At 57.2% G+C, this 23,634-nt stretch overlaps 2 protein-coding genes across 4 annotated transcripts; one reads left to right on the top strand and one right to left on the bottom strand.

Moving 5' to 3' along the window:
* Nucleotides 1-450: 450 nt before the first annotated feature.
* Nucleotides 451-14,078, top strand: RGP1 (RGP1 homolog, RAB6A GEF complex partner 1). Of its 3 annotated transcripts, none has more exons than XM_062599398.1 (9): nucleotides 451-548; nucleotides 2,280-2,419; nucleotides 6,661-6,797; nucleotides 7,216-7,299; nucleotides 11,325-11,474; nucleotides 11,560-11,706; nucleotides 12,147-12,274; nucleotides 12,500-12,677; nucleotides 12,940-14,078. In XM_062599398.1, exons 2-9 carry the CDS (start codon nucleotides 2,304-2,306, stop codon nucleotides 13,161-13,163), a joined length of 1,164 nt encoding a protein of 387 aa, XP_062455382.1. In that variant the 5' UTR covers nucleotides 451-548; nucleotides 2,280-2,303; the 3' UTR covers nucleotides 13,164-14,078. The 3 variants fall into 3 exon arrangements, with proteins under 3 accessions (XP_062455382.1, XP_062455379.1, XP_062455380.1); XM_062599395.1 differs by having other exon boundaries at nucleotides 470-548; nucleotides 12,518-12,677; XM_062599396.1 differs by lacking the exons at nucleotides 451-548; nucleotides 2,280-2,419; nucleotides 6,661-6,797 and adding an exon at nucleotides 8,088-8,426 and having other exon boundaries at nucleotides 7,218-7,299; nucleotides 11,072-11,474.
* A 1,571-nt stretch (nucleotides 14,079-15,649) lies between these two features.
* MSMP (microseminoprotein, prostate associated) lies at nucleotides 15,650-17,186 on the bottom strand. Its single transcript, XM_062600267.1, has 3 exons — nucleotides 17,075-17,186; nucleotides 16,295-16,403; nucleotides 15,650-15,839 (listed from the first exon to the last, which is right to left on the bottom strand). The coding sequence occupies exons 1-3, from the start codon at nucleotides 17,184-17,186 to the stop codon at nucleotides 15,650-15,652; spliced, it is 411 nt and encodes a 136-aa protein (XP_062456251.1).
* Between the last annotated feature and the right edge of the window lie 6,448 nt (nucleotides 17,187-23,634).

Raw genomic sequence — 23,634 nt, forward strand, 5'->3', positions numbered from 1 at the left:
CCCTCCGGGCACGGCGCGCCGCGCCCCGCCCCGCCCGCCGGCAGCCGCCAAGCCGGCCCGAGCGGGGCCCGAGCGGGGCCCGAGCTGTGCCGAGCGCGGCCCGAGCGGAGCCGAGCGCGGCCCGAGCGGGGCCCGAGCTGAGCCGAGCGCGGCCCGAGCTGAGCCGAGCGCGGCCCGAGCTGAGCCGAGCGCGGCCCGAGCGCGGCCCGAGCGCGGCCCGAGCGCGGCCCGAGCTGTGCCGAGCGGGGCCCGAGCGCGGCCCGAGCGGAGCCCGAGCGCGGCCCGAGCGGAGCCGAGCGCGGCTCGAGCGGGGCCGAGCGCGGCCCGAGCGGGGCCCGAGCGGGGCCGAGCGCGGCCCGAGCGGGGCCGAGCGCGGTCCGAGCGGGGCCGAGCGCGGCCCGAGCGGGGCCCGAGCGGAGCCGAGCGCGGCCCAAGCGGGACCCGAGCGGAGCCGAGCGGGGCCCGAGCGCTGCCGAGCGTTGGCGGGGAAGCCGGGCCCGGAGCGGCGCGGAGCGTGTGGGACGGCGAGCGGGGCGCGTTGCGGGGCGGTGAGTGGGTCCGGGGCGTCCCGGGAGGGGGCAGCGCGGGCTGTGCGGCCGTGTGCCGCGGCCGGGGCGGTCCCTAACACCCCCCAGGCGCGTTTGCGGCAGGGTGTTTACAGCCGGGGCTGTCCCTGCCCCCGGGGGGAGGGGGCAGCGCTGCCCCTGCCCCTGCCCCCGAGCGTGCGAGTGTGAGTGTGCGACCAGGCTGTCCCTGCTCCCCCTGTGCCTGTGTGTGTGTGTGAGTGTGAGTGTGCGACCAGGCTGTCCGTGCTCCCCCTGTGCCTGTGTGTGTGTGAGTGTGAGTGTGCGACCAGGCTGTCCGTGCACCCCCTGTACCTGTGTGTGTGTGAGTGTGAGTGTGCGACCAGGCTGTCCGTGCACCCCCTGTACCTGTGTGTGTGTGAGTGTGAGTGTGCGACCAGGCTGTCCGTGCTCCCCCTGTGCCTGTGTGTGTGTGAGTGTGAGTGTGCGACCAGGCTGTCCGTGCTCCCCCTGTACCTGTGTGTGTGTGTGAGTGTGAGTGTGCGACCAGGCTGTCCCTGCTCCCCCTGTGCCTGTGTGTGTGTGTGAGTGTGAGTGTGCGACCAGGCTGTCCGTGCACCCCCTGTACCTGTGTGTGTGTGTGTGTGTGACCAGGCTGTCCCTGCTCCCCCTGTACCTGTGTGTGTGTGAGTGTGTGTGTGTGCGACCAGGCTGTCCGTGCTCCCCCTGTACCTGTGTGTGTGTGTGAGTGTGAGTGTGCGACCAGGCTGTCCGTGCTCCCCCTGTACCTGTGTGTGTGTGAGTGTGTGTGTGTGCGACCAGGCTGTCCGTGCTCCCCCTGTACCTGTGTGTGTGTGTGAGTGTGAGTGTGCGACCAGGCTGTCCGTGCTCCCCCTGTACCTGTGTGTGTGTGAGTGTGTGTGTGTGTGACCAGGCTGTCCGTGCTCCCCCTGTACCTGTGTGTGTGTGTGAGTGTGAGTGTGCGACCAGGCTGTCCCTGCTCCCCCTGTGCCTCTGTGTGAGTGTGAGTGTGCGACCAGGCTGTCCGTGCACCCCCTGTACCTGTGTGTGTGTGTGAGTGTGAGTGTGCGACCAGGCTGTCCCTGCTCCCCCTGTGCCTGTGTGTGTGTGTGAGTGTGAGTGTGCGACCAGGCTGTCCCTGCTCCCCCTGTACCTGTGTGTGTGTGAGTGTGTGTGTGTGTGACCAGGCTGTCCCTGCTCCCCCTGTGCCTGTGTGTGTGTGAGTGTGTGTGTGTGTGACCAGGCTGTCCCAGCTCCCCCTGTACCTGTGTGTGTGAGTGTGTGTGAGTGTGTGACCAGGCTGTCCCAGCTCCCCCTGTACCTGTGTGTGTGAGTGTGTGTGAGTGTGTGACCAGGCTGTCCCTGCTCCCCCTGTACCTGTGTGTGTGAGTGTGTGTGAGTGTGTGACCAGGCTGTCCCTGCTCCCCCTGTACCTGTGTGTGTGAGTGTGTGTGTGACCAGGCTGTCCCTCTTTTTCTGGTACCTGTGTGTGTGTGGCCTGGGCTGACCCTCACTCCGCAGTACACGTGTTCATGCCTACAGCCAGTGCGCTCTCTGACCCGCCTGAAGACACGTGTGTGCCTGTGGCCGGGGCTGTCACTGACCCCTGTGTGCAGCGCGTACGACTGGGGCTCCCCCTCACTTCCCTGTGTGCGTCCGCAGAGCCCCGCTGCTCGCGGCTCCCCACTGTAGAGCCTCCAGCCCGCTCTCCATACGCATCGTTTCTTTTGGCAGGTGCGTAGCGGAGCCGTCCAAGCCATGATTGAGGTGCTGGCCAAGCTGGGCCGCGGGCCGGTGTTCCTGGCGGGGGAGATGCTGGAGTGCGTGATCACTTTCACCAATCCCTTGTCCGTCTCATCCACCTCTGCTAGTAGGTACGGCAGCCCATGCTGGTGGGCCCTTCTGCATGTGAAGCCTTGCCGTGGCGCTGTCTGGGTCCCTCCAGCACGGAGCGCTCGGGAGGAGTCACGGCTAGGCTATGGGGCAGCAGTGCTAGCTCAGCCTTCCCTGGTGTCTTCCCTGCCCCAAGGAAGCTTAGACCCATCTCTGTTTGCTGTCAGAGCTGGAACTGAGGCAATTCTGGTTTTTCTGCCCCCAAGAGAGACTAGATGAAAGTATGCCGTTGGAGATGCCAAGATGATCTTGACTGCCCCTCAAGTGTGCCCTCAGCAGCAGAGTCATTGGCAGAAAATGAAGGCAAACTGGCTATCAAACCAGGGTGTCTGGTTACACCAGAGTGGCAGGCTTACAGGGCAACATCCAGACATCATCATTTCCTACATTTTTGGAAGGAACTCTCTATGCCTGGCACTGCCCAGACGAGTCAGGGTGATCCTTCCTCAAGGTTGACAATCAAAGGGACAAGCAGTGCCTAGAGGAGGGAAGAGGCAGTCAGAGCCTCAGTCAGATGTTCTCTGTGACGCAGCCTTTGAGCACCATCTCTCTCTGTATCATCATCATGCCTGAAGTACGCATTGAGGAAAGGTGAGCAGAGAGGAGCTTTCTGGAGTGACTCACAGGGAGTGTTTCGACACAGAAAGAATTCGCCCAAAGCCTCTGTGCCTCGTGTTGCTATGTGTGTGGCCTTGTCTGATTCTGCGGGGAGGTGGAGATTGCTTTCTTCTTTTGAGTCTTTCCTAGGAGATATCGATTTCCAGCCCTGTATGGTTCAGCATCTTTTCATTGCTGGTACAAATGTCTGTTCTGGTGTGATCCGGTGGATCCACTGGCAGTGCTTTCAGTCTCAATAGCAGAAAAGCAATTTTTTGTTGTATTACCACTGTAGGACCGCTTTAATTGATTTCCTTAACTTTCCATCTTTTCTTCGGGTTCCCTCTTGCCTGATGAATTAAACTTTCAAACTCCACTGTGGCATAAGCATCTAGCTTCCAGAATTTTGTTTCATAAAGTGATATGGTTGTTTTTCCCAGTTTTGGGAGCATAGCATGTGAGGGGATGGTCAGCTCTGCCTGGCTGTGTGCAGAGTGGAGTTCTGGCTCTGTTTTGGGACTGAATCACTGCGGCTTTTATTCCTCTGAAACATGTAGGACTGCAAAGATACAAGGTGAAGCAGCTTTGGAGGTCTGCAGCATAGTAATGGATGCTTCATTTGTGAATTTCCAGAATGTTGTGCTCTGTAGAAAAACATCTTCTGGGAAAAAAAGGAATTTTTTACGATAAAAAGGAGATGACCAAACTGACCACTTTGAGCTAAATTATATGAATGAGAACACCTAATAGGTGAGTGGGTTAGAATATGAAGCTATAGTGTAAAAGCAGTAGCTGGATCAAAGTGCAATCGCTGCAATACACAGGTGGACTTCTCAAGGAATAGCTTTCAGGGCTGGTGGAAGCTGCTGCAGAAATACAAGAAGAGAGAGGCGTGTATTTGAAGCGTAGGGTAGTAAGCAAATGACAGAAAGAGAATTTGGTTGTGATGTATGAGGCATATAAAAAAAAACAAGGCAAAGCTGTTCTGCACAAAGGCTGTGTGGAGTGATGGCTGGGGCTGTTGCAGGGTACAGGAGTCGTAAAGAAAAACGGGAAAAGGGAGAAGTGTCCTCAGCGCTAAGGCAGGCTTCTTTCATATCCTGCTAGCTGGAAGAGCAAGGTCTGCCAGCAGAAAGGCAAATGCAAATTTTGTTTGTGTGTCTGGTTAAAAAATTTGTGCAGTGTGTATAGAAAATATATATTGTTCTGCAATATATATTGAAAATAAATGAAGACAGGATTCACTGTGTTTGAATAGACAAGAATACAGTGCTTGGAGGTACTGTAATCATGCAAAGGTTATTAAACTAGTGAACACTGTCTCTTAAACAAGAGCATTTCTCAATTTTTGTATAGCAGAAGTCTTATGAAAACTTTTCAGCACACCTTATGAAAAAGCCATGCTAGTGCCTTTGAAGATACAGAATTACAGCTGTAAAGTTAGCTGTAACTGGGTAGAGAATCCAATGTGGTGTTGGGTAAAAGCAGCCAGAACATACAAAGGATCAAATAATGCGTAACTGATCAGCTAAAATAGTGCATAATTGATCAGCTAAAATGAATCAACAGACTGATGAGATCATGATGCTAGATAACACCAGAAGAACCAGACACTGGCTAAATTAACAGTACAACTATTAAAATAAAGCTCGGTAAGGGGTTTAGAAACTGAAAGATGTGAATGATGCCATGGGAAATACCCTGTCGAACTACTGTAGTGAAATCCGAAACGTAAGACTGTTTTTCATATTGGGTACAAATCAATTCTGAATGAACAGAAAGGGAGGAAGACAGCACCTTTGCTTCCCCTGTACCCTCCAATGAATTACTTTCAGTGTTTTTTTCATCAGGTGAAATAATGAACGCCATAGGCAGGGTGACTGCGAAGTTGTGTGGTGTTTCAGATAAAAGAACCTTATGCCTATGGGGTGACCAACAGGGGAGGCTGGGGGAGAGCTGCCCAGAACCAAAATTCAGAGCAGGAGGGGTGAACTGCTGCCCAGTGCAGCAGGAGAGGGCAGGAGGTGCTCTCAAGAAGCTGGCTGGCAGCTAGGAGGGGCAGCGCTGTGGTTCCCTGACAGCTAGCAGAGTGCAGACCATGGGCTTGTGCTTGTGCCTTACACCTTTGGAGCGAGTGAGCCCCAGGCAGGGACGTGGACTGAAGATCCTGCTCAGCGCCCGGCGCAGAGCCAGGCTGGGGCTGTGTGCTAGAAGCTCTGCAGCCTCCAGGATCGTTGTTGGTCACAGGCACCCACTGCTTTGGTTGGCATCGTAGATATCTCCGTGGTGCTTGGGTTTTGTCTGTGAGCCAGGCTTTATTTCATACTACATTTTAATTTGCATTTGCTTTCTAGGAAAAAAAAAGTGTGGATATTACAGCATCGCCTGCCATAGGCCTTGTCTTTTGTGAGCAGTCAAGGTACACATTCATTCTCTCCCGTCACAGCTCTGTGCCAGTTTTTCAGTGTGGTATCCCCACCATCCCAGCTGAGTCGGGGCTCAGCCCTGCTCCAGTGCTGCTGGTGCAGTTATAGGCGCCCCAGAAGTTTGTGCTAAACACTGAGGATGGCCGAGCCTCAGAGCCGGGAGCGGGACCGCAGATGAGGCCTTATTTTTGCCTCCCAGAGACCTGTGGGAGGAGGGCTGCAGCCAAGAGAGGTGTCTTTGGAGTAGAGCTGTGGCACCGCCTGGGGTGGGCCCGGAGTGTCCGTCTGCACTCTGACACGTCCAGCAGAAGCTGATGTGTTTGGGATGGACGATAGGAGGGGGCATGTATTTAGCCTGCCTGCCCCGCAGAGTATTGCGCTCAGGGCAGCCCGGCGCCGTGTGAAGGGGCGGCTGATCCCACATTGGAGGTCCTCGTTGTTTCCGGTTTGATTATGTCCATCCATTTTCCTGGCTGTTGTGCCATCGCCAGAGGCAGCTCAGAATGCTGCTTTTTGTGTCACTTCTCATCTGTAATGGCTAAAAGTCTTCTGCCAGGCATAGCCCACATGTGATAGCTGGAGCTTTCCTTGCAATAGTGCTTATCCGTGGCCAGTCCCAGCTGTGCCTTGCTGGCCAGCTGGTCATGAGAAGGGTGACCAAGTGAAGAAGGCCTTGAACTGAATCTCAGGATACTTCACCTCAGCATTTTTGAAGGAAGATCCCTGTGGGACTCTGCACAGGCTACGCTGTCTCTCGGGAGCTCTCCGTGGCAGGTGTAGCTGATGACCTGTATTGCTTTCTGTCTTTTGCTTTGTATGGGGCAGGGATGTTTCCTCGCTCTGTGTCTGTGCTGTGCCCAACATATTGTCGCTCTAGTGCTAGCAGAGACTGCAAAAATTGCTGCTAAGCAAGAGTCCTTGGGCGCAGCCCGCACAGCCTGGGGTGAAGCCTGATGTCAGTGGCTGTCATGCAGCTGAGGTAGAAGTGGCTTTGGATTGGCAACTCAGATCAAATTTGCCCTGAAGGCCTGTTCAGAAGGTGCTTTCAGAGAGGTTTCAACGGTGAAGCAAGGTCTTCTGCCTTCCAGAAGAGCGATTGCACATGGAAATGAGCAGGAAAAGCTGCTGTGCTCCGAGTTCATGCTTGCTTTGATCCAGATTAAAATGTAGACATGAATGTTTCTCTTCCTTGCTCTCAGCGAGATGCTGGCGTGGGCCAGCGCCCAAATCCACTGTCAGTTTCACGCCAGCGAGAACCGGGTAGCGCTCCCCCCCTCGGATGGCAGCAAACACGACGTGCAGGCAGAGAACGAGACGGTCTTCGTCCCAAACAGAGGTGAGTGCTACTCCCGTTTTCCCAGGTAGGGAGGAGTGAGAGCGCAGTGAGCAGGAATCAAGCGGAACGTAATGTGTGTCTGAGGGCGGCGCGCGTAGGCACGAAAGGGAACGCTTGTGTTGCTTTCCTTGTGTAATTCCGTAGTGTGGGCTGCTGCAGGGCCTTAGTGCTGAGATCAAAGCGGTGCAAAGTTGGAGCAAAATATGAGGGTTGGAGCAAAACATGAGGGTTGTCAGTTGAGCTGTTCTGGAATTGTCTCATGATCTGACTGGGAAATGAGACATTTCCTTGTTGGCCCCTTCTCTTCCCCATCCCATCCAGTGAGGGTAAGGCACAGCTGGCCCTGGACATGGTGAGTGCCGCCGCAGTGCGGGTCCTGAGGCTGTGCAGCATTCATGTGGTTATTCTTCTCTTCCAGGAGAGCGGGGTCAGTGTATCCTGTCCACTCCACCAAAGATTCTCTTCTGTGACTTGCGACTGGATCCTGGGGAGTCAAAGTCCTGTGAGTCCTGTCTTCTCTTCCTCTGCTCGGTGTTCACCTCTTGGGAGCCTCGCTCTCAAACTGGCTTTGCAGACCTGAGTGCTGCAAGTGGGAGACCTGGTGCTCACAGAAGGCTGGGTCCCTTGCTGGGAGTGTGAATGCTAAGGAACTTCTCCCTGCTGCGTCATCCAGAGAGTTTGTTCTCCAGCGTACCAGGGCTACCTACTGCAGTGTCCCTCAGTTCTGCCCCTGGCTCGTGTCCCTTGCCACAGGTCCATTGTGTAGCTGCAAGGCATGAAACACTCTTGAAGTACCTTTGGCTGCAGCTGAAAGAACAGAAATGCATACCTGCTCTTCCCTGCTTTTTTTCTTCAGCCGCACTGGAGTATTCTTGGAATTTAGCTGGCATCCTCTGAAGGACCATGCTTCCTCTGAAGGTTATGGCTGTCCTTCAAATCACAGTCTTGTCTGTTCTGGTTTTCCTGACTTTCCTGCCATGAAAGCAAGCACTTCCGATCCTCTCCGACTCGGAACTCTCCATCCCTTCAAACCCTCCAACTATGTTCTTCCGTTGGGCCCCCTTTCAGCTTCTCCTGCATTGCTACTTTCCGTTTGTTGTTTAGATAAATTTTTATTCTTTTCACAGAGAATTTGCAGTAACTAATTTTCCTAGTTTCAGGCAACTTCATGTATCAGGGGCTTCTGCCTGAACAGACAGCTGTGAAAATTCAAGTGTATGCTGTTACCTCTTGATTGGCAGATGTATGACTGAGCCTGTCATTTCATGACAGTCCTTCTTTGCATTTCAGCAAGCGATGGTCCTGCAGTGGCATAACATTAAGCGTTTCAGGTTGTACATGGACAGGCTCTTCAGGTTGTCCTGGGTATCTGCCGTGACTGAGTGACAGAGGTTTCTCAAGTCACAGAGAGAAGGAGCAGAGATGCAGTGCCTGTGATGGAAGGGGTCTGCTGGAGCGTTCAGCTCTGGGGAGGTGAGAGCAGAGCTGCAGACCATGCCGAGGGGCCGTGAATTGTAACACGCAGTTTTTGAGGTTCTGACCTGCTGCAATTCTAGGCCTCGACGGGCCTGACCAGACAAAACGGCGGACAGGGCTAAATGAACCTGGCTCGACTAGGTGATTAGTGAGGTGAGGCGGTGCTATCCAGGAATGCTTGCTGCATTTGTGTCCTAAACTGCGACCCCTATTATCCAGGCACATGTAGTCATTTACTTACTGTTCTACAGCAGCAGGCCGGTGCCGGGAGCTGGCCGTGCCATACCGGCGCCGAAGTCCTCTCTGCCTTCTGAAAGTGGCTGTGCCAGGAAGGAGGAGGCAGAAATCTCAAATGCCCTGAGTCTCACCTGGATTCCCCTGTGCTCCTTGCTGCTGGCAGGTGTTGGGCTGGAGCACGGGTTCCCCAGGAGCAGGGGGAGGCCCTTTTTCTAGAGCAGTTCAAACAGGCTCAGAAGTCTCTGTGAGAGCCTGTTGACAACAATTTTTCCTGGCTTCAGGGCTCAGGTGGTTGGGATGGATTATAAGGGGATTTCCTTGTGTGCTGCCTGTTGCAGGCAAAAGCTGTTTAGCCTGCTGCTAAGCTAGTACTAGTGTGTCCCTCGGAGTGATGTAGTGTATTGTGTGTGTTTGCTCTGCCTCCGGTAACACTGAACACGAGCAGCCCGTGCCTGCCTTGTGTTTGTACACAGCCCCTCCGGAAAGACATGGTACCTGCTATGCTTGAGATGCTTTTGCTGCATGTTACAGCTTTTCCCCTTGGTTATACAATGCACATATCCCTTGGATGTGTCATGTGTGATGCCACTGTGCGTGGCACGGTGTGGTGGCACAGCTTTTTTAGCACCTAAACCCGCTGCTGCTCTCCCATTGCACCTTCCGTGGCCAGGACAGCTGGCTGCAGCAATGAAGTCCTATATGGACTCACGCTTCCTTCCTTTGCTTGCAAGCAGAAGTCAGGCTCCGCAGGGGCCTGGCCCAACTCCTTTTCTTGATACCACAGCCCCAGCTCTGCTAGGCTGCTTGCACCGATCCTGTCGACATGCAGCTCAGCTCCCCTCGTGCAGAAGTGCAGCTGGCATAGTAGCGGATCATTCCTGGGGGCTCTTGCCAGCTCCGTGGAGGCAGAGTTAAGGCTGTGTGGGTGTGTATCTTAATTCTTCATTTCCTGTTTTTCAGAAGTTTTGAGTTTTGCTGCACAGTTCAGAAAGGCAAAAAATGCCAAGAAATCTTAATTCTGCTTCAGTGAAGTACTATGTTATTAAAATATAGTCAGAGCTGGCGTATATAGCTGAGGTTGTATGAGGCTATCTTTTGATAAAAGGCCCTATTTTCAGTTGCCTACTAGCTTATTCTTCCATATTTTCCCCTTGTTATGGTACCTATATTTTGAAGTTGACTCATCTTTCATCACTTGGACACATTGCCCAGACCATGCTCTTTAAATTTGTCACCATTAAACATTTTTTTCAAGCCCTCAAGTAATTTCTCTGGCTGTTTTTGCCACCTTTCCAGTTTTGTAATACCTTTAAATATTTGATATATCATAAAGAGAGGAGGAAATGAAGGCTGCCTAGACATAGGCCAGGAGCGCAGCCAGAGGGTACAGCAGGGTGGGTAGAGGAAGGCACCTGAAGTGCCAGGAATGCATTTCCTCCTGGGACCTGTATTGAAGCTGGGTTTTCCTGAGTCCCAGCATTCTTGTGCCGGGTAGCAAGCAGCAGTGCATCTCCCGTTCTCCTCCGTGCTGCCCCGGACAGCAGTGGTCTGCATTCAGGTTAACCTGACTGGGCTTGAAGGTGCTCCTGGGCACTTCTGTTAAGCCAAGCATGAGTCCCTGAAAACTGGGGATTACTGCAGTCTACTGTGACACCCCTGAACTTTCCTTTGAAATACCATATTTTCATCCCAATCGGGATGAGTCTCAGCTTTAGCTGCACCCTAGCCTTGTTCCTGCGGAACTGCCTTGCGTTTCCAGGTGTGAGAGCCTGGCGGTAGAGCTCTAGGCACTACTATGGGTTGTTTTTTCTTTTGAGTCCTGCTTTTTTAAATCTGGAAGTTATATTTAAAATGTAACCTTGTCTTTTAATCTGAGCCTCAAAGTTTAGGATATGCCAGATTTAGGGGAAGGATCTGTGGTTTAACAGCAGGATGCTGCCCTTTTTCTGGCAGGGGGTGTCTGCGTCACGGTGGGCAAGCCAGGTAGGTGGAGACTTTCCAGAGAACGCTATTTGCGTCGTTCTTCTTACGCAGTGTGCAGTTTGGGAAACCTGTGGAAGTGCTCACACTGTATTGAGGGGCACTGGGATTTGTGTGGTAAGGGGCTTTGAGAGGGCTGAATGCTGTGTGAAGCAAGACCCCGATATCTCAGAGGTCACAGTATCAGAATTTTTATGGTGCAAGTTGTCAGGCTGTAAAGGGGGATTCTTCCTAGATTACTCTGAGAGTTGTTTAATTACTTCTTAGCCATTTATACCCACTGTTGGTAAGCCTCACAGAAAAGCCCAGCAGGAAACTAATTTTTGTTTTTGAGCTTGGGGGTTGTGTAAAGTGAACATAGAAGAAAATATTGATCAGCATCTCTCTCCCTTCAGTACTGTTTGTGCATGAATGAGGCAAAGCCCTGAGGAAAACAGCATGTGACTTCATCTTGAAAATGTTGTATTAGGCAGCACATAAGGGAAATATGCAGAGGCAAATTCAGGTTGAACTGGTGATAAGTTCAGTTCTCGTGTGCTTGTTTTCCTGGGTTTTACATCTTTCACATTCTTTGGAGGCAGAATTGGTGCATGTGGTTGTGTGTGCTGGAAGCAGTGTCTGAGTGGCAGCACATGTGAGGCGAGGTGAGTGGCAGCACGCTATTGCAGGGGATGTGCTTGGCCTGCTGTGGGAAAGAGAAGGCAGAAAGCACCCTGCACTGCTCCTGGCTCAGCCCCACTGCTCTTCCTAACCATCAGTGCAGGGAGTCTCTGAGCAACAGCTCCAGAACTTCTGTTTGGCCTTGGAAAGCAATCCCTTCTGCGCTTGTTGCAGATTCATACTGTGAGACGCTGCCCATAGATGGCCCTCCTTCTTTTCGGGGACAGTCAGTGAAGTACGTGTACAAGCTAACCATCGGCTGCCAGCGGGTGAACTCCCCCATCAAGCTCCTGCGCGTACCTTTCCGTGTCCTTGTCCTGCACGGTAAGGCCACAGCGCTGTCCTCCCTTCAGACACAGGCCTGTCCACATCTTGCCCTGCCCCACTGACGCTTTTACTTTCTCCTCAGGGCTCAAGGATTACCAGTTCCCGCAGGATGAGGCTGTTGCTCCCTCAAACCCCTTCCTGGAGGAGGAGGAGGGCTTGAAGAAAGACTCTCGCCTGGCAGACCTGGCGACAGAACTGCTCATGGCGGCAACCTCCCGACGCAGCTTGCGTAGGTCGTTTCTCCCTGCTTGATCCTGCTGTCCTAACCTGTGCATGAACCAGGCAGCGCCTGCAAGCCTGCCCTTGGCAGAGCCTCTTCCCCGCTCAGTGCCCTCTGCAAAAATCTCTTACTAGTTAAGCAGAGCTCCAGCTGGTGCTGTGGAGCAGCTCCATCAGGACCTGCTCGGATCAGTTTCCCATAACCTCCTCCATGCCAATCTCAGACTCTTCTTATTGCAGCTAGGCAGAGCCTCTTCTCTGACATATCACTCACTGTGTGTTTTGCTTTTGCCCACTGCAGGCGCCTCTCAAAGGTGCCCTCTGCAAGGGCCTATCCTCTCTTTCCAGGCAGCAGGTGTGGGTTCCTGTCTGCTGGCTCTTAAATTACCCCAGGCTGGGGTATGGAGCAGTCGTCATGCTGCAACCTTCTCCCCTCTGCTTTCTCCACAGACCTGTATAACATCAGCAACACTCGTGGGAAGGTGGGGACATTCTGTATCTTTAAAACAGTGTATAAGATCGGAGAGGATGTCATTGGGACGTTTAACTTCTCAGAAGGAGACATCCCATGTCTACAGGTCAGTGCTGGCTCTGGGCTCGCTGTGTGGAGAGGCAGGGGCACAGCCATGGTTTCAGATGTGGGAGAGTGGGGTTGTGGTTGGGATGGCACTAAGCTTCTCTGGGGTTTCTAGTGAGGCCTCAGTGGGACTCATCTGAGGTCTTTTTGGAGTGAGAGGTGGGGGATGGGAGGCCCTTGGCTGTGTGAGCGCGGGAGAGCGAGCGCTCTGCCCGTTGCCCTGCAGTACTCTGTGAGCCTGCAGATGGAGGAGAGCATCCAGGAGGAGTTCCAGCGGCGGCGGGGGCAACCCGTCTCCTACAGCACGCACGCCCGCCATCAGGAGGCCTGCCTGCATACGGCCCAGAGCAGCTTCAGCCTGCCCATCCCGCTGAGCTCTACGCCGGGATTCACCACCAACATCGGTTAGTGGCTGCTGGGGAAGGGAGCCTCCCCTGCTTGCCTCTGCAGGAGGGCTGCGATGTCCCCTTGTGTTACAGGCAGCCCTGCCTTGTCATCCCCCTGCCCCTGCTGGCCAACCCTCTGCAGGGCTGTGTTGTGTGGGAGGGAGCTGGGCCTGCGTGAGTGGGCATATTTGTTTGCGCCCTTGCCAGGACAGTCAGCACTGACACAGTTGCTGTCTCTGTCCCTTGTGGTGTTGGCTGCTGACCTCGCTCTTGCCCACAGTGTCCCTGAAGTGGAGGCTGCACTTTGAGTTTGTGACCTCTGGGGAGTCGGCGGGGACTTGCGTTGTTCGTGGGAGCCAGTCAGAGGCCGTCACCTGGACAGGGGTGGAGCAGATCGAAGTGGACACTTTCAGCTGGGACTTGCCCATCAAAGTCCTTCCCACAAACCCCATCCTGGCCTCCTACGTGTCTCAGTTCTCCAGTACCAACTCCATCACCATCTGAGAGTGCGGAGAGCTGGTAGGACCCTGCAGTGCTGCAGGCCAGTGGGAATGGTAGGCAGGACTACAGCCAGCGTGCTGTGAGGTGCGCATCTCAGTGCTTCCCCTGGCTTTACCTGCAATGCCCAGGCAGGCGCCAGGCAGGTCTGTCCTGCCCATGGGCAGAGGAGCACTCCGCTAGTGCCTTGTGCTACAGCCTGTCCGCTGGGAGCCAGATGCTGGCTCCCTTTCTCGTCTGGGTGAACATGCGAGTCCGAGCGCTCGCTGAAAGGGGATCTGCCTACCAGGGAATGGCCCTACGTGCCTTGACCCCTCGAGGGGCTTCCAAGATAGAGGGGCTCAGCCCAGGAAAAGGAGAGTGGAGCTCTTCTGGTGAAGCCTCATAGCAGCCTTGTGTGAAGGCCGTGTCCCTACAGCGGAGATCCCGCAAGCAGAGATCTCATTTCCAGGTGAGGTATGCTGGCCACTTGAGTGGAGTTGGGAGACTGCTCTCCAGGTAGGCACTGTCCTGGCACGTGTCCTGCATCATGGAAGGGTATCTTGTGCACCCAGCCCAGCACCCCTGTTGCACTAGCACAGACAAGGCAGGTCCTGGCAGGCCAGCTCTGCACTGCTGGCGTGTGCTAGTATTCTGGATGTAACCGAGTCCTTTGGCAGTTTGAGGCTGAGCAAGGTGGCAGCATAGTGGTGTTGATCCAAAGCTGAGAAGTACAGAGATGTGGGCTCCCTCTTGGTTACAAAGGCATCCTGCAGGTCTCAGGATCCTTGCAGAGCAGGAGCAAAAATGTATGCTGTGCATTTCTGGAGCTGGGGTTGAGTTCAGGTCTCCCTGCTCAACAGCCAGCTCCGTGTTTCCACCAGACCTTTCAAAGAGTTTTCCTCTTTGCATGGAGATCTAATAAACATCTGAACGTGCAAATTTGATCTTCCAAAGAGCCTTGTTCCCAGCTCTGCTGCTGCGAGGGAGTGGGATGCACAGTGTCACTGTGTTCCCGGCTGCATATGGGGCTGTGGGTTGGAGTGGGTGATCTCTTAACAGCCTCTGACTGCTCCTTGGGTGATGCGAAGCAGGCTCTATGCAATGCACCTAGTGCTGCTCCTGGCTTATGCTGGTAGTGGCGAGGACCATAAGGAAACCTTCCCCTAGGCTCAGCTCTTTCCTGAGCCCTCTGGAGCCCCAGCACAAGCAGGACCCACTTGTTCTCTGGAAGGTTGGAGCGTGGCAGGTGCTAGCTCCAGCTGCAGGTGGGTTAGACCAAGGGTCCCGTGGGTGGAGAACAAACACTTTTGCTCTGGAGGTGTGACATTGAAGGCCCCTTCCCTGCCCCAAACAACAGTCACTGGCTGGAGACCTCCTGTTTGTTTAATACTTTTATTGCAAGAACAGAAACATCTACACAAGGCTCTGCACAACACAGGCATGGCACTAGCTGGGGCAGCCAGCCGGGGCAGCCGGCTCCACCCCGGTGCATGCAGATTGCTTCAGCTCCCTGAACGCTAGCAGGGCACCCGGGCTCGCCTGCCTGCTCTCCGCTCCCTGCAGCTGGGAGTGGGACAGCCTGCACGGGGGAAGCTGGGCACATCTTCTAGTGGTTTGCCCCGGCGCACCCAGCATGCTGCAGCCGGCCCAGGGCTGGCTCCGTTGCAGTGTTGCCCGGGGGTGGCATGCAGTGCCAGGGGCTTCCTCCTGCTCTGGGAGCTGCGGGAGGTGTTAGTGGTTCTAGAGGTGGGTTTTTCCCCTTGCCCTCCAGGACAGGGAAGGGGTTGGCCAGGGTGCGCAGGTCCTGTGTGAAGGGCCGGGGTGCTCCCCAGCAAGCTCCCAGCCCCATGTGGTTGCCCAGCCAGGGCTGGGGGCCTCAGAGGAGGGAGCTGTCTGCAGCTTGCAGCTGGACGCGGGAGCGCAAGACTGCCTGCCATGATATCAACAAATTTGGCCCTTTTGCCCTTGCTTTAGTAACTGGAAGTTTCCTACACACCCAGGAGGAGATGCCCTGGGATCTGCTTTCCCAGAGAAAGCCTGGCTCAGGGCTGCACAAGCCCTGCTCCTTGCAGACACTGAGAAAAAAGGGACCCCCTCCCCTCCAGCTCTGCTGGGGAAGCTGAGGGTAGTGCAGGTGTGCGAGCAAGTCCAGGTCAGTCTGGCGAGAGCCTTTGGCCTCGCAGCCCTGTTGGGGACTTGCATGCCCTGGCCAGGTGCTCGGCCTTGGAGGATGGGAAGCGAGGAGCCTCTGCTTGCGCAGGGCCTCCTCGGCATGCTGTCTCCTAGGGAGGGGGCCCGGTTCGGTTCTGGAAGCTGAAAGCAGAAGCAAAGCCGTACCATGGCAGCACTAGGGTGTAAATGTCAACTCAGTACAATAGTGTATGGATAGTGGTTTCCCTCGAAGGTGGCTGTAGTGACGTCTCTACGGGATGGGGCAGGTCTGGAACATGCAGGAGGTACACTCTGGACTAGGGAGGCTCATGCTGGGGTGTGGCGGCACCGGTGGGCCTCTATCTGCTCAGCCCCGCGTCCAGCACTTTGTTGCTCAGCGGCTCGGGGGTGCCGGCCGAGCCCCACTCGTGCTCCAGGCTCTTCACGCAGGGCAGGCTGGGGTTGGCCTTCTGTACCACCGAGATCTGGCAGGTCTGCGAGTCGTAGCGCGCCTCACACCAGTCGGGGAAGTCGATGGGGTGCTGGGTGCTGCGGGAGAGGGCACGGTGCCGTCAGCTATCACGGCGGGAGTGGCAGGCATCGCTATGGGCCTCATGTCTGCCACCGGGCTGCTGGCCTGGCCTGCCAGGGGCGTCCCCGAAGACAACTTTCGCAAGGTGCTGGCTGGGCCCCAGCTCCTGCCGTGTCTCATGTCCCCAGAGCCCTCAGCGGGACCACTCAGCCCACCTGCCCTCGCTGCGGTGGGATGCCCCTGCCCTGGGCTCTCCTCGGCTCTCCACCAGCCTGTGTAAGGAGCACGATCATCCTGCCACCTGTAGCACCCCAGTGGGATCCTGGCCCCCTCTCCCCGAGGGCCTGGCACCCTGCTCCAACCACCACCTCGTGCGGCTGTGACAGGCACTACGGCCGCCAGCCCCGCGCCACCCCGCAGGGCAGTGCCTGCTGCGGCAGCCCGCCCCGGCGCCCCGCGGCCGCTCACTCACGTCTCGCAGCAGCCCACGCCGATGGGGTGCAGGCAGGTGCACAGCAGGCAGTTGGTGCTCAGCCACGACTCCCCGAGGGAGAACTGCTTCCCCTCGTACTCGCAGGGAGCTGCGAAGGAAACGGCGGTGATAAGCGCCCACACGGAGTGCGTGGGAGCTACCTGGGCACCCCTGTGCCACAAAGAGGGGACGGGGAACATCACACCCTTCCACCTGCCGAGGGGTGCAGAAGATGCTTGGTGTCCTCCCATCCTGCCTCAGCAACCCTGGGCTCCTGCAGGGGTGGGAAGCCTGGGTAGCTGCCAAGAGAGATGTTCCCACCCCTCCACCCCTGGCTGTGCCCTGCTGCTCTCCCCACTGCCCTTGTGGCCCCTGAGACTCGGGGCAATGGCAGGTTGCTCTTGTTGCTCTGAAGAGGGCACATCCCGGGCCCATTCAGGCACCTCTACACCCCTGGAAGAAGGTGGCACAAGAAATAGGGGAAGCCCTCTTCCCTTTGCCACCAGTCCTGCAAGCACAGCCCCAGCCGGGCTCCTGCCAGGAGTTCTTCATGGCCCAACGAGCTGTTTCTCAGCCAGAGCCCTGGGGAGCTGTTCTGCGGTTTATAGACTGCTCCTTCCAGTCATCACTGGCCTGTGATCATGCTCCTGAGCTCAGCACAGCCCACTCAGCACAGTGCAGGCGTGCAAGGGAGGGCCCCGCTGCCCCGAGAGCCACGAGGAGATCTGTGTCCTCGTCTTAGCATCTCACGTTCCCGGCTCACCTCCGCAAGCCACTTACCTTTAGCCTGGAAGTAGCATTTGGCCTGGGAGCCCGGCAGCTGGAGGAGGAGGGAGAGCAGCAGGCAAAGCCTGCCCCAGACATGCACCATCTTCTGCACTTTCATGGCCATGGCCGTTGATGAGCTGGGCTTCTTCGCGGTCCTGCTGAGATTGCCTTTCCTCTCTCTTTCCTTTGCTCCTTTCCCCTCTCTTTCTCTCTCTCTCTCTCTCTGCCTTTTTAATGCTCTTCCCCTGATCCCGAGAAGAGATATTTATAAAGTTCAGCTTTACGACCCTGGCCACCAGCTGTGCCCCACTGGAAAAGTTGTAAAACTCATTTCCTGATTTGAAAGGCATGAAAACAAGAGGTAGGATCAAGATTTTTAACAAGCTGTGAAAAGCTGATTCATGCCCTCCAGAAATGTCTCCAGTTGGAAGCCCCTGTGGGCGCAAGGCTCCGTGACGAGGGGAGATCCAAGGGACCCCAGCGGGGTTGCCCTCGGCAGGGTCACAGGCACACCAGCGGCGCGGGCTGGAGCCCTTGGCACACCACCAGGAGGAGAGCGCTGGACTCCCCTCTTGGTCGCACCGAGCTGTCTCTGATCTGTCAAAACAGCAGAGATCTCGGGAGCATCTCGCCTGGCAGGAACCCAAGCGATGTGCCAGGAGAGGCCCCGCGTCAGCGTGCTCCAGCCCAGCTCTGGCCCGGTCACCTGGGCATCGGCCTGGTGCGAGAGCAAGCAAACTGCCCCTCGCTAGCGCCACGGGCTCGTGCTCCAACCCGCCTTCTGCCGGCGGGAAGCGCGGTGCCCGAGCTACCGCGCCGCGGAGCCTCGCAGCCACCCTCGGGCTCGCGGCCGCCGGCGCGGGGTCTGGCAGCAGCCACCGCGGGACGCAGCGGCGCGGCCTCGGTGAGCCCGCCTGAGGCGCGCGGAGCACCGCGGCGCGGTCTTGCCCCTTCCCCAGACCTCCGAGCTGAGCCGCGGCGGCTGCCCCGCTGCCGGGCTGCCTTCACAGCTCCAGCGTTGCGGGGCGCCGCGCGGGCCGAGGGGCCGGCGGCTGGTTCCTCAGGACCGGAGCCGGACCTACGGCGTTGCCCGTGCCACGGGGCGGGTGAGAAAGGCCTTCGCGAAGCGGCCAAGTCCCCAGGGCTGGGCAGCCGCCGGCGCGGGCGCGAGACCAACACCGGGAGCAGGCGGGACGTGCAGGAGGCAACGGGCAGGGGAGAAACCAGGCAGTGACGGTGGGTTTGGACAAGCGACCAGAGAAGGAAACAAGGGGCTCAGCTGGAAAGCTGTGAGATGCCACAGCCCTGGGGAGACGCGGTGGTGTAGCACTGCCACCGTCCCTTCACCCCCCACCCCCAGCCCCAAGGAGATCCCCCTTCCGCAGCAGAGCGGGACGGGTTTCAACCGCCGGCCCGGAGCTGCGGGGCCGGGCGGCGCGGCCGGGCGTCCCCGGGGAGCGCTGCAGAGCAGCGCCGCGCCGCCACGAGAAAGCTGCAGCCCTCTGCAGCAGCGGCTGCCGGCGGCAGGAAACGGGGCCCCGGGGACGGTCCGCGGCGCAGCTCGGCAGCTCCGGGACGGAGGCGTTCGCAGTAGCAGTGGCACATGTGGGTCATCTGCCCCTATGTTAAGCTTCCTACTTTCCAAAAGTTTGGGATAGGTTTACACCCTGACGCGTGAGGCTCAATATCCCTTCCAGAATTTGTGTTGGCGTGCGCTATTATAGCTGGATATTTTTGTTATCCACATAAATGTCCAATCCCTCCTTGAATCCTGCTAAATTTTGGCTGGAATGTTTTCCTGTGGCAGCCTAATTAAGCAGGGAGTGAAAAAAATATTTCCTTTTATCCGTTTTGGATTCGCCACCTTCTGATTTCAAGGCAGGTCCCAGCCAGCGGAGCGGGGTGGTGATGCGTGGCGAGGGCTCGGCCAGCGGCCGCCGCGGAGCAGGGGGCTGCGTGTGCCTGGCAGAGCGCCGGGGCCGCGATGTCCCCCGCCGGGGACAGCGTCGTGGACGGGATATCGAGCCGAGGAGCACGGAGATCGACGCTCCCCAGGGCTGGATGCTGCTGAGTTCTCCGGTCCAGGGAGCGTCTAAAACCGCTTCGCTGGGCAAGTAGAGATCCCCCGAAAGAGGGCTGCTTTGGTTAAGCAGGCAATGCAAGCGAGCAAAAGTGTGTATTCCCAAACACCAATAGCAAACTAAGGGAAAAATGGTGCAGCAGATGGCAGCGAGTCTAAAATCACTTGGAAAAGGCTGATAATAAAGAGGGGAAGCTCCGGGTAGCCGTGAATAACCTATCGGCCACGGGGCGGCAGCGGGAAGGATTAAGTGTATCAGTATCAAATGAAATTCGCCCTGGGGTACGGCGTCGCTGCTGAGTACGGCGGATAAAAGCGCTCATCACCGGGGCAGTAAATGAATATCCCTATTGCGTGTTTGGGAAAAACCCCTGGCGCGCTAGCAACCACCGCCAGATAATCCATCACTCCTCGGTGGTTTTAATTCGGAGATAATTTGCCCTTGCTTCCAGGAGGACCCCGAAAGTCCGCGGAGAGTCTTGAGTGAGGCCCCACGGAAAGCTGCTGCCTCTGCTCCGTCAGGGGCATGGCAAAACATTCCCGGGATTTCTGTAGCTCAACCTTTGCGGTTTCCTAAAGAGAGGGTTCAGGTTAATATCCCGACTGCAGCGCGCGGGTTTTCCGTCGCACCGTTCAGCCATGCAAACATGGGGGGCAAGGAAAACAAGCCGGAGGGAGGGTGAGGGGGGAGCCGGAGGCCACCGCGCACCTGCCTGGCCTCAGCACCCACGTCCGCAGGGGCCCTGAGCATCTCGGTCCAGCCTGGAGCTGGGAAAGCGGTGGCTGGAGGCAGACTCGGTGCCCGCGGGATGCCACGGCACCGGCAGCTAGCACGGCGTCGGCAGCACCGGGACCGGGTGGCAAGGGCCCACCGCAGCCCCGCAGGAGGCACGCGGGTAGTAAAGATGATGGACAAGTTGCCATCGGCAGGATCCAGGAGAGTTATAAAACCTGAACCTCCAGAGCCTTCAGCTGCGGCTGCAGCTGCAGAGCAGGAAGCAAACAGGATCCCGGCTGGCATTGTGAGAGCAAACACCATAAATCCGAGGAAGTGCTGCGATTGCTGTTTTAGGCACTGGGGAGCTTGGCTCCTGCTCCCCACAAGCACTTTTATTTTCTCTCTAAACAGCAAAAAAAAAAAGAGAAAAGAAAAAAAAAGAAAAACACCCAACAGGGTGAGCCGAGCCTGCCTCGCCCCGGTGCCGGCGCTGCCTTCGGCGCGTGGGTGCCCGCGGCAGGGCGAGGGTGGCCTTTGGGAAGGCTTCTGGCTAAGGGCGGATGGGGACTGCTGCTTTAGGAAGGCAGCAGAGCAGCGGCACCCGAGGGCCAGCAGCACCTCTTGCGCGCCGCGCGAGCCTCGTCTGCCGGGCGCGTTGCCCCCCGCCGCCTCCCCCCCTCCAAGCCCCTGCTGCCCCCGGGCCACTCGCGGCGGCTCCCGCGGTGCGGGAAGCGCGCAGGGTCCCGCGGCCCCTCGGCCGGCACCCCCAGGCTCCGGGCACGCACAGGGTCCTGCGGCTCCACTCGGCCTCCCCTCGAGGGAAACGTGACGGGAGGGCATGGGGTATTTAGGAAAACAGGCCTTGGCACTTGCTGGCCATCCTGGGAAAATAAAAACATCCGGGCGGGCAGCAGCGCCGCGAGTGCGAGCGAGCGGCACTCCATAAATCCCCTGGAGCAGGTGCTTTGTAGTCGGCACACGGAAATGAGCACATTATTCATCTCGGCTTAAACCCCTAAACGTTTCCTGCCCTGTGAGTCAGAAATAACCCTGGGAGATCGTTCCTGGGCCGCGCGGGAGCCGCGCTGTCCAAGAAAGTGCCACACGCCTGCCGGGCCCGGGGAAGCGCGGGAGCCCCCGGCAGAGCAGCCCCGGCCAGCGCCCGCCAGCCTTCACCTGCCCGGCCCCGGCGTCTCGCTCTCCGCGGCCGTCCCCGGCACTCGGCACGAACCTCCGCGGTGATGCCCTTGCAGGGAGCCGTATCGAGCAGGGATACCTCCCGCCTGGTCCCGGGCAGGGGCTGGCCCAAGCCCTCCATGGGTTGCGTGCTCTCCATCGGCCGGTGACCGCGACCCCTCCGTGTGTCCGGTGGCCCTGCCATCCCGACCCGCCTGGAGCTGCCGGTTATTAAATATTAGGAAATATATTTCCATGAGGGTGGTTAGCCCTAGAACAGGGCCCAGAGAGAGCCTCCATCCTTGGAGACCTTCAGCCTTTGATGAGGCCAGGCCCTGAGCAACCTGCTGGCGGTTGGCCTTGCTTCGGGGGTCTTAGATTGAGCTGCTGCTGTCCGTTCCAGGCACTGTCCTTTGGTGACTCCATGAACATGTATAGATCCTCTTGTCAGGTGATGGGGCATGGAGAGGCTTTGGTAGCTAGTGGGTCCTAGTGAACATGTTGCCTCATGGGCACTCTTGGGTCTCTACCCTTGCTGCATGGACAGGCCCCTGCCCTGAACCTATCTTGAACCTGAGGAACAACACAGCTGCCACATTACCCACATTTTTCCCTTTAAAATATTCCCCTCTGCTCCATTTTTTCCGTTGTTGGCACATAAAATCCAAACACAAACAAGGAGTCCTTCAGGTTACCCTGACAACAAGAGCACAGGAAACCCATAAATGCAGAGGTCGCCCCGCACGCACCAAACCATCCCTGTGCACTATCTCATGCCATGGGCTCACTGCTCTTGGCCTGCACAGCCGCACATGCTGGCCTGGCCCGATACCCAGATGGGTCCCTCGGCACTGGGGATGGCTCTGTGCTCACCTCCATCTCCTCGCCCTGCAGTGCCAATGTGCTGGTGGTGGCCAAGAGAGGACGCATGGCACGCAGGGAACTGCCCTTACCCAGAGCTGAGCTCCCAGAAGTTCTTCCCAGCCTGTAGAGTGGCCATGTGACCACAGGCTCTGGAGGATGAGACCTTCTGGAGATGTTCCGAAGTGAGATGCCCTCCTGAGGAGCTCTCCTCCTCCAGTGGCATGCTGGGAGAAAGCCCACTGGACCCTGTGCATGGCTCCTGCCTCCTCTCCACTCCAAGTCACCCATTACCAAATCCATTTAGGACCCCTGGCCCATGCAGCAGCCACAGCATAAGGGAGATGCTGGCTGCCCAAGCCACCAGGTGCTTTTCCAGAGCTGTGCCAGACCACTAGACCTCCCGGTGACCCAGGGCAGCACATGCCTCTTGAGCCCCATGGGGCTGCTCTGCACGGCTCCGAGAGCCAGCAGTCCCCAGGGCACCCCACTCCTGGTGCCTGTAGTGCACTTCACAGCTGCCTCCAGGGCTGACGGGTTTCTGGCCCTGCTCTCAATGCAGAGGTGACCACATCTGGCAAGCTCCTGTAGCCGCTGAGCTTGGTTTATTGCATTCTGGGTTTAGTTCAGTTGGTTAGAACATGGTACTGATAACGCCAAGGTCCTGGGTTTGATCCCTGTATGGGCCACTTGTTTGGGGCTGGCCTAGATGATCTCCAGAGGTCCCTTCCAACCTTACCAATTCTGTGATTCCAGGCTATGTAGAAACATCCCCCCCCTTTTTTTTTAACCAATTTAACAGTTGTCAGCTTTGGGGGCTTTGGGCTTGTTTTGCCTTCCGGGAACCCAGAAAACAAGATGGGAACATTTTGGGCATGGGCCCCATCTAGGGCAGATGGGCAGGGCTCCTGCCCGCTATGCAGACCACCACAGCCAGGGTGCTGGGCACAGCTCCGTGGCGACGCGCAGCAGCCCTGGGCCCGGAGCAGATCCAGCATGTGGAGATGGCTGCTGCTGGCAGCTCACCGGAGGGATGGAGATCTTGAGGAGGACGAAGACAAGCCCTCTCCTGCAGGGAGACCAATCCAGGGCTCCCTCAGGGCAAACGTTTGGCGTTGGCTTTCACTTTGGATGAGCCTTTTAGTAGAAGACTTGTCAGATCCAAGCTGGGAGGCTCCAAGTGCAGGGAAGGAGTGTAACAAATCAGAGTGCCGGACCTGCAAAAGGGGAAGGTGAGATGTGGTTACCAAGTCCCTAAAGTGACACAAGCGCCCAGCCCCACATGCCCAAGGGTCTGGTCTCCCATGTCATCCATGGGACACTGGCTGCAGAGGCCGCATCGCATCTCCTGGGTTATTCCAGACTGGCAGCAACGGACTGCTTTTCGGAGAGATCTTCTGCAGGGAGGAGCAGCGGCCCTGAGTGCTCCTTGGCCGTGGCCAGTCCCGGTGCTGGACCAGCGGGAGGGATGTGATGGGAGACACGCTGCGAGCCGCTCTCAGGGTGCAGGGCCTCGGTGGTGTGAGCCGTGTCCTCAGCAGGGCTTGACCGAGTCAGGGGAAACAAGTGATACCGTTTGTTTTAGCTTTCAGCGCTTGCCATGCTATGTCTCTGGTGCGGTCCCACGCCCGTGAGGTCCGTCTCTCCGCGTCCATAGCTCCTTCCTCCCCTCTGCCCCGGGGACGGTGGAACCATGGCCCGGCTCAGCCCGTGGCCCGTGGCACGGGACGCCCGGCG

Source organism: Rhea pennata, chromosome Z (genome assembly GCF_028389875.1).
Source record: "Rhea pennata isolate bPtePen1 chromosome Z, bPtePen1.pri, whole genome shotgun sequence".
NCBI classification, from domain to species: Eukaryota; Metazoa; Chordata; class Aves; order Rheiformes; family Rheidae; genus Rhea; species Rhea pennata.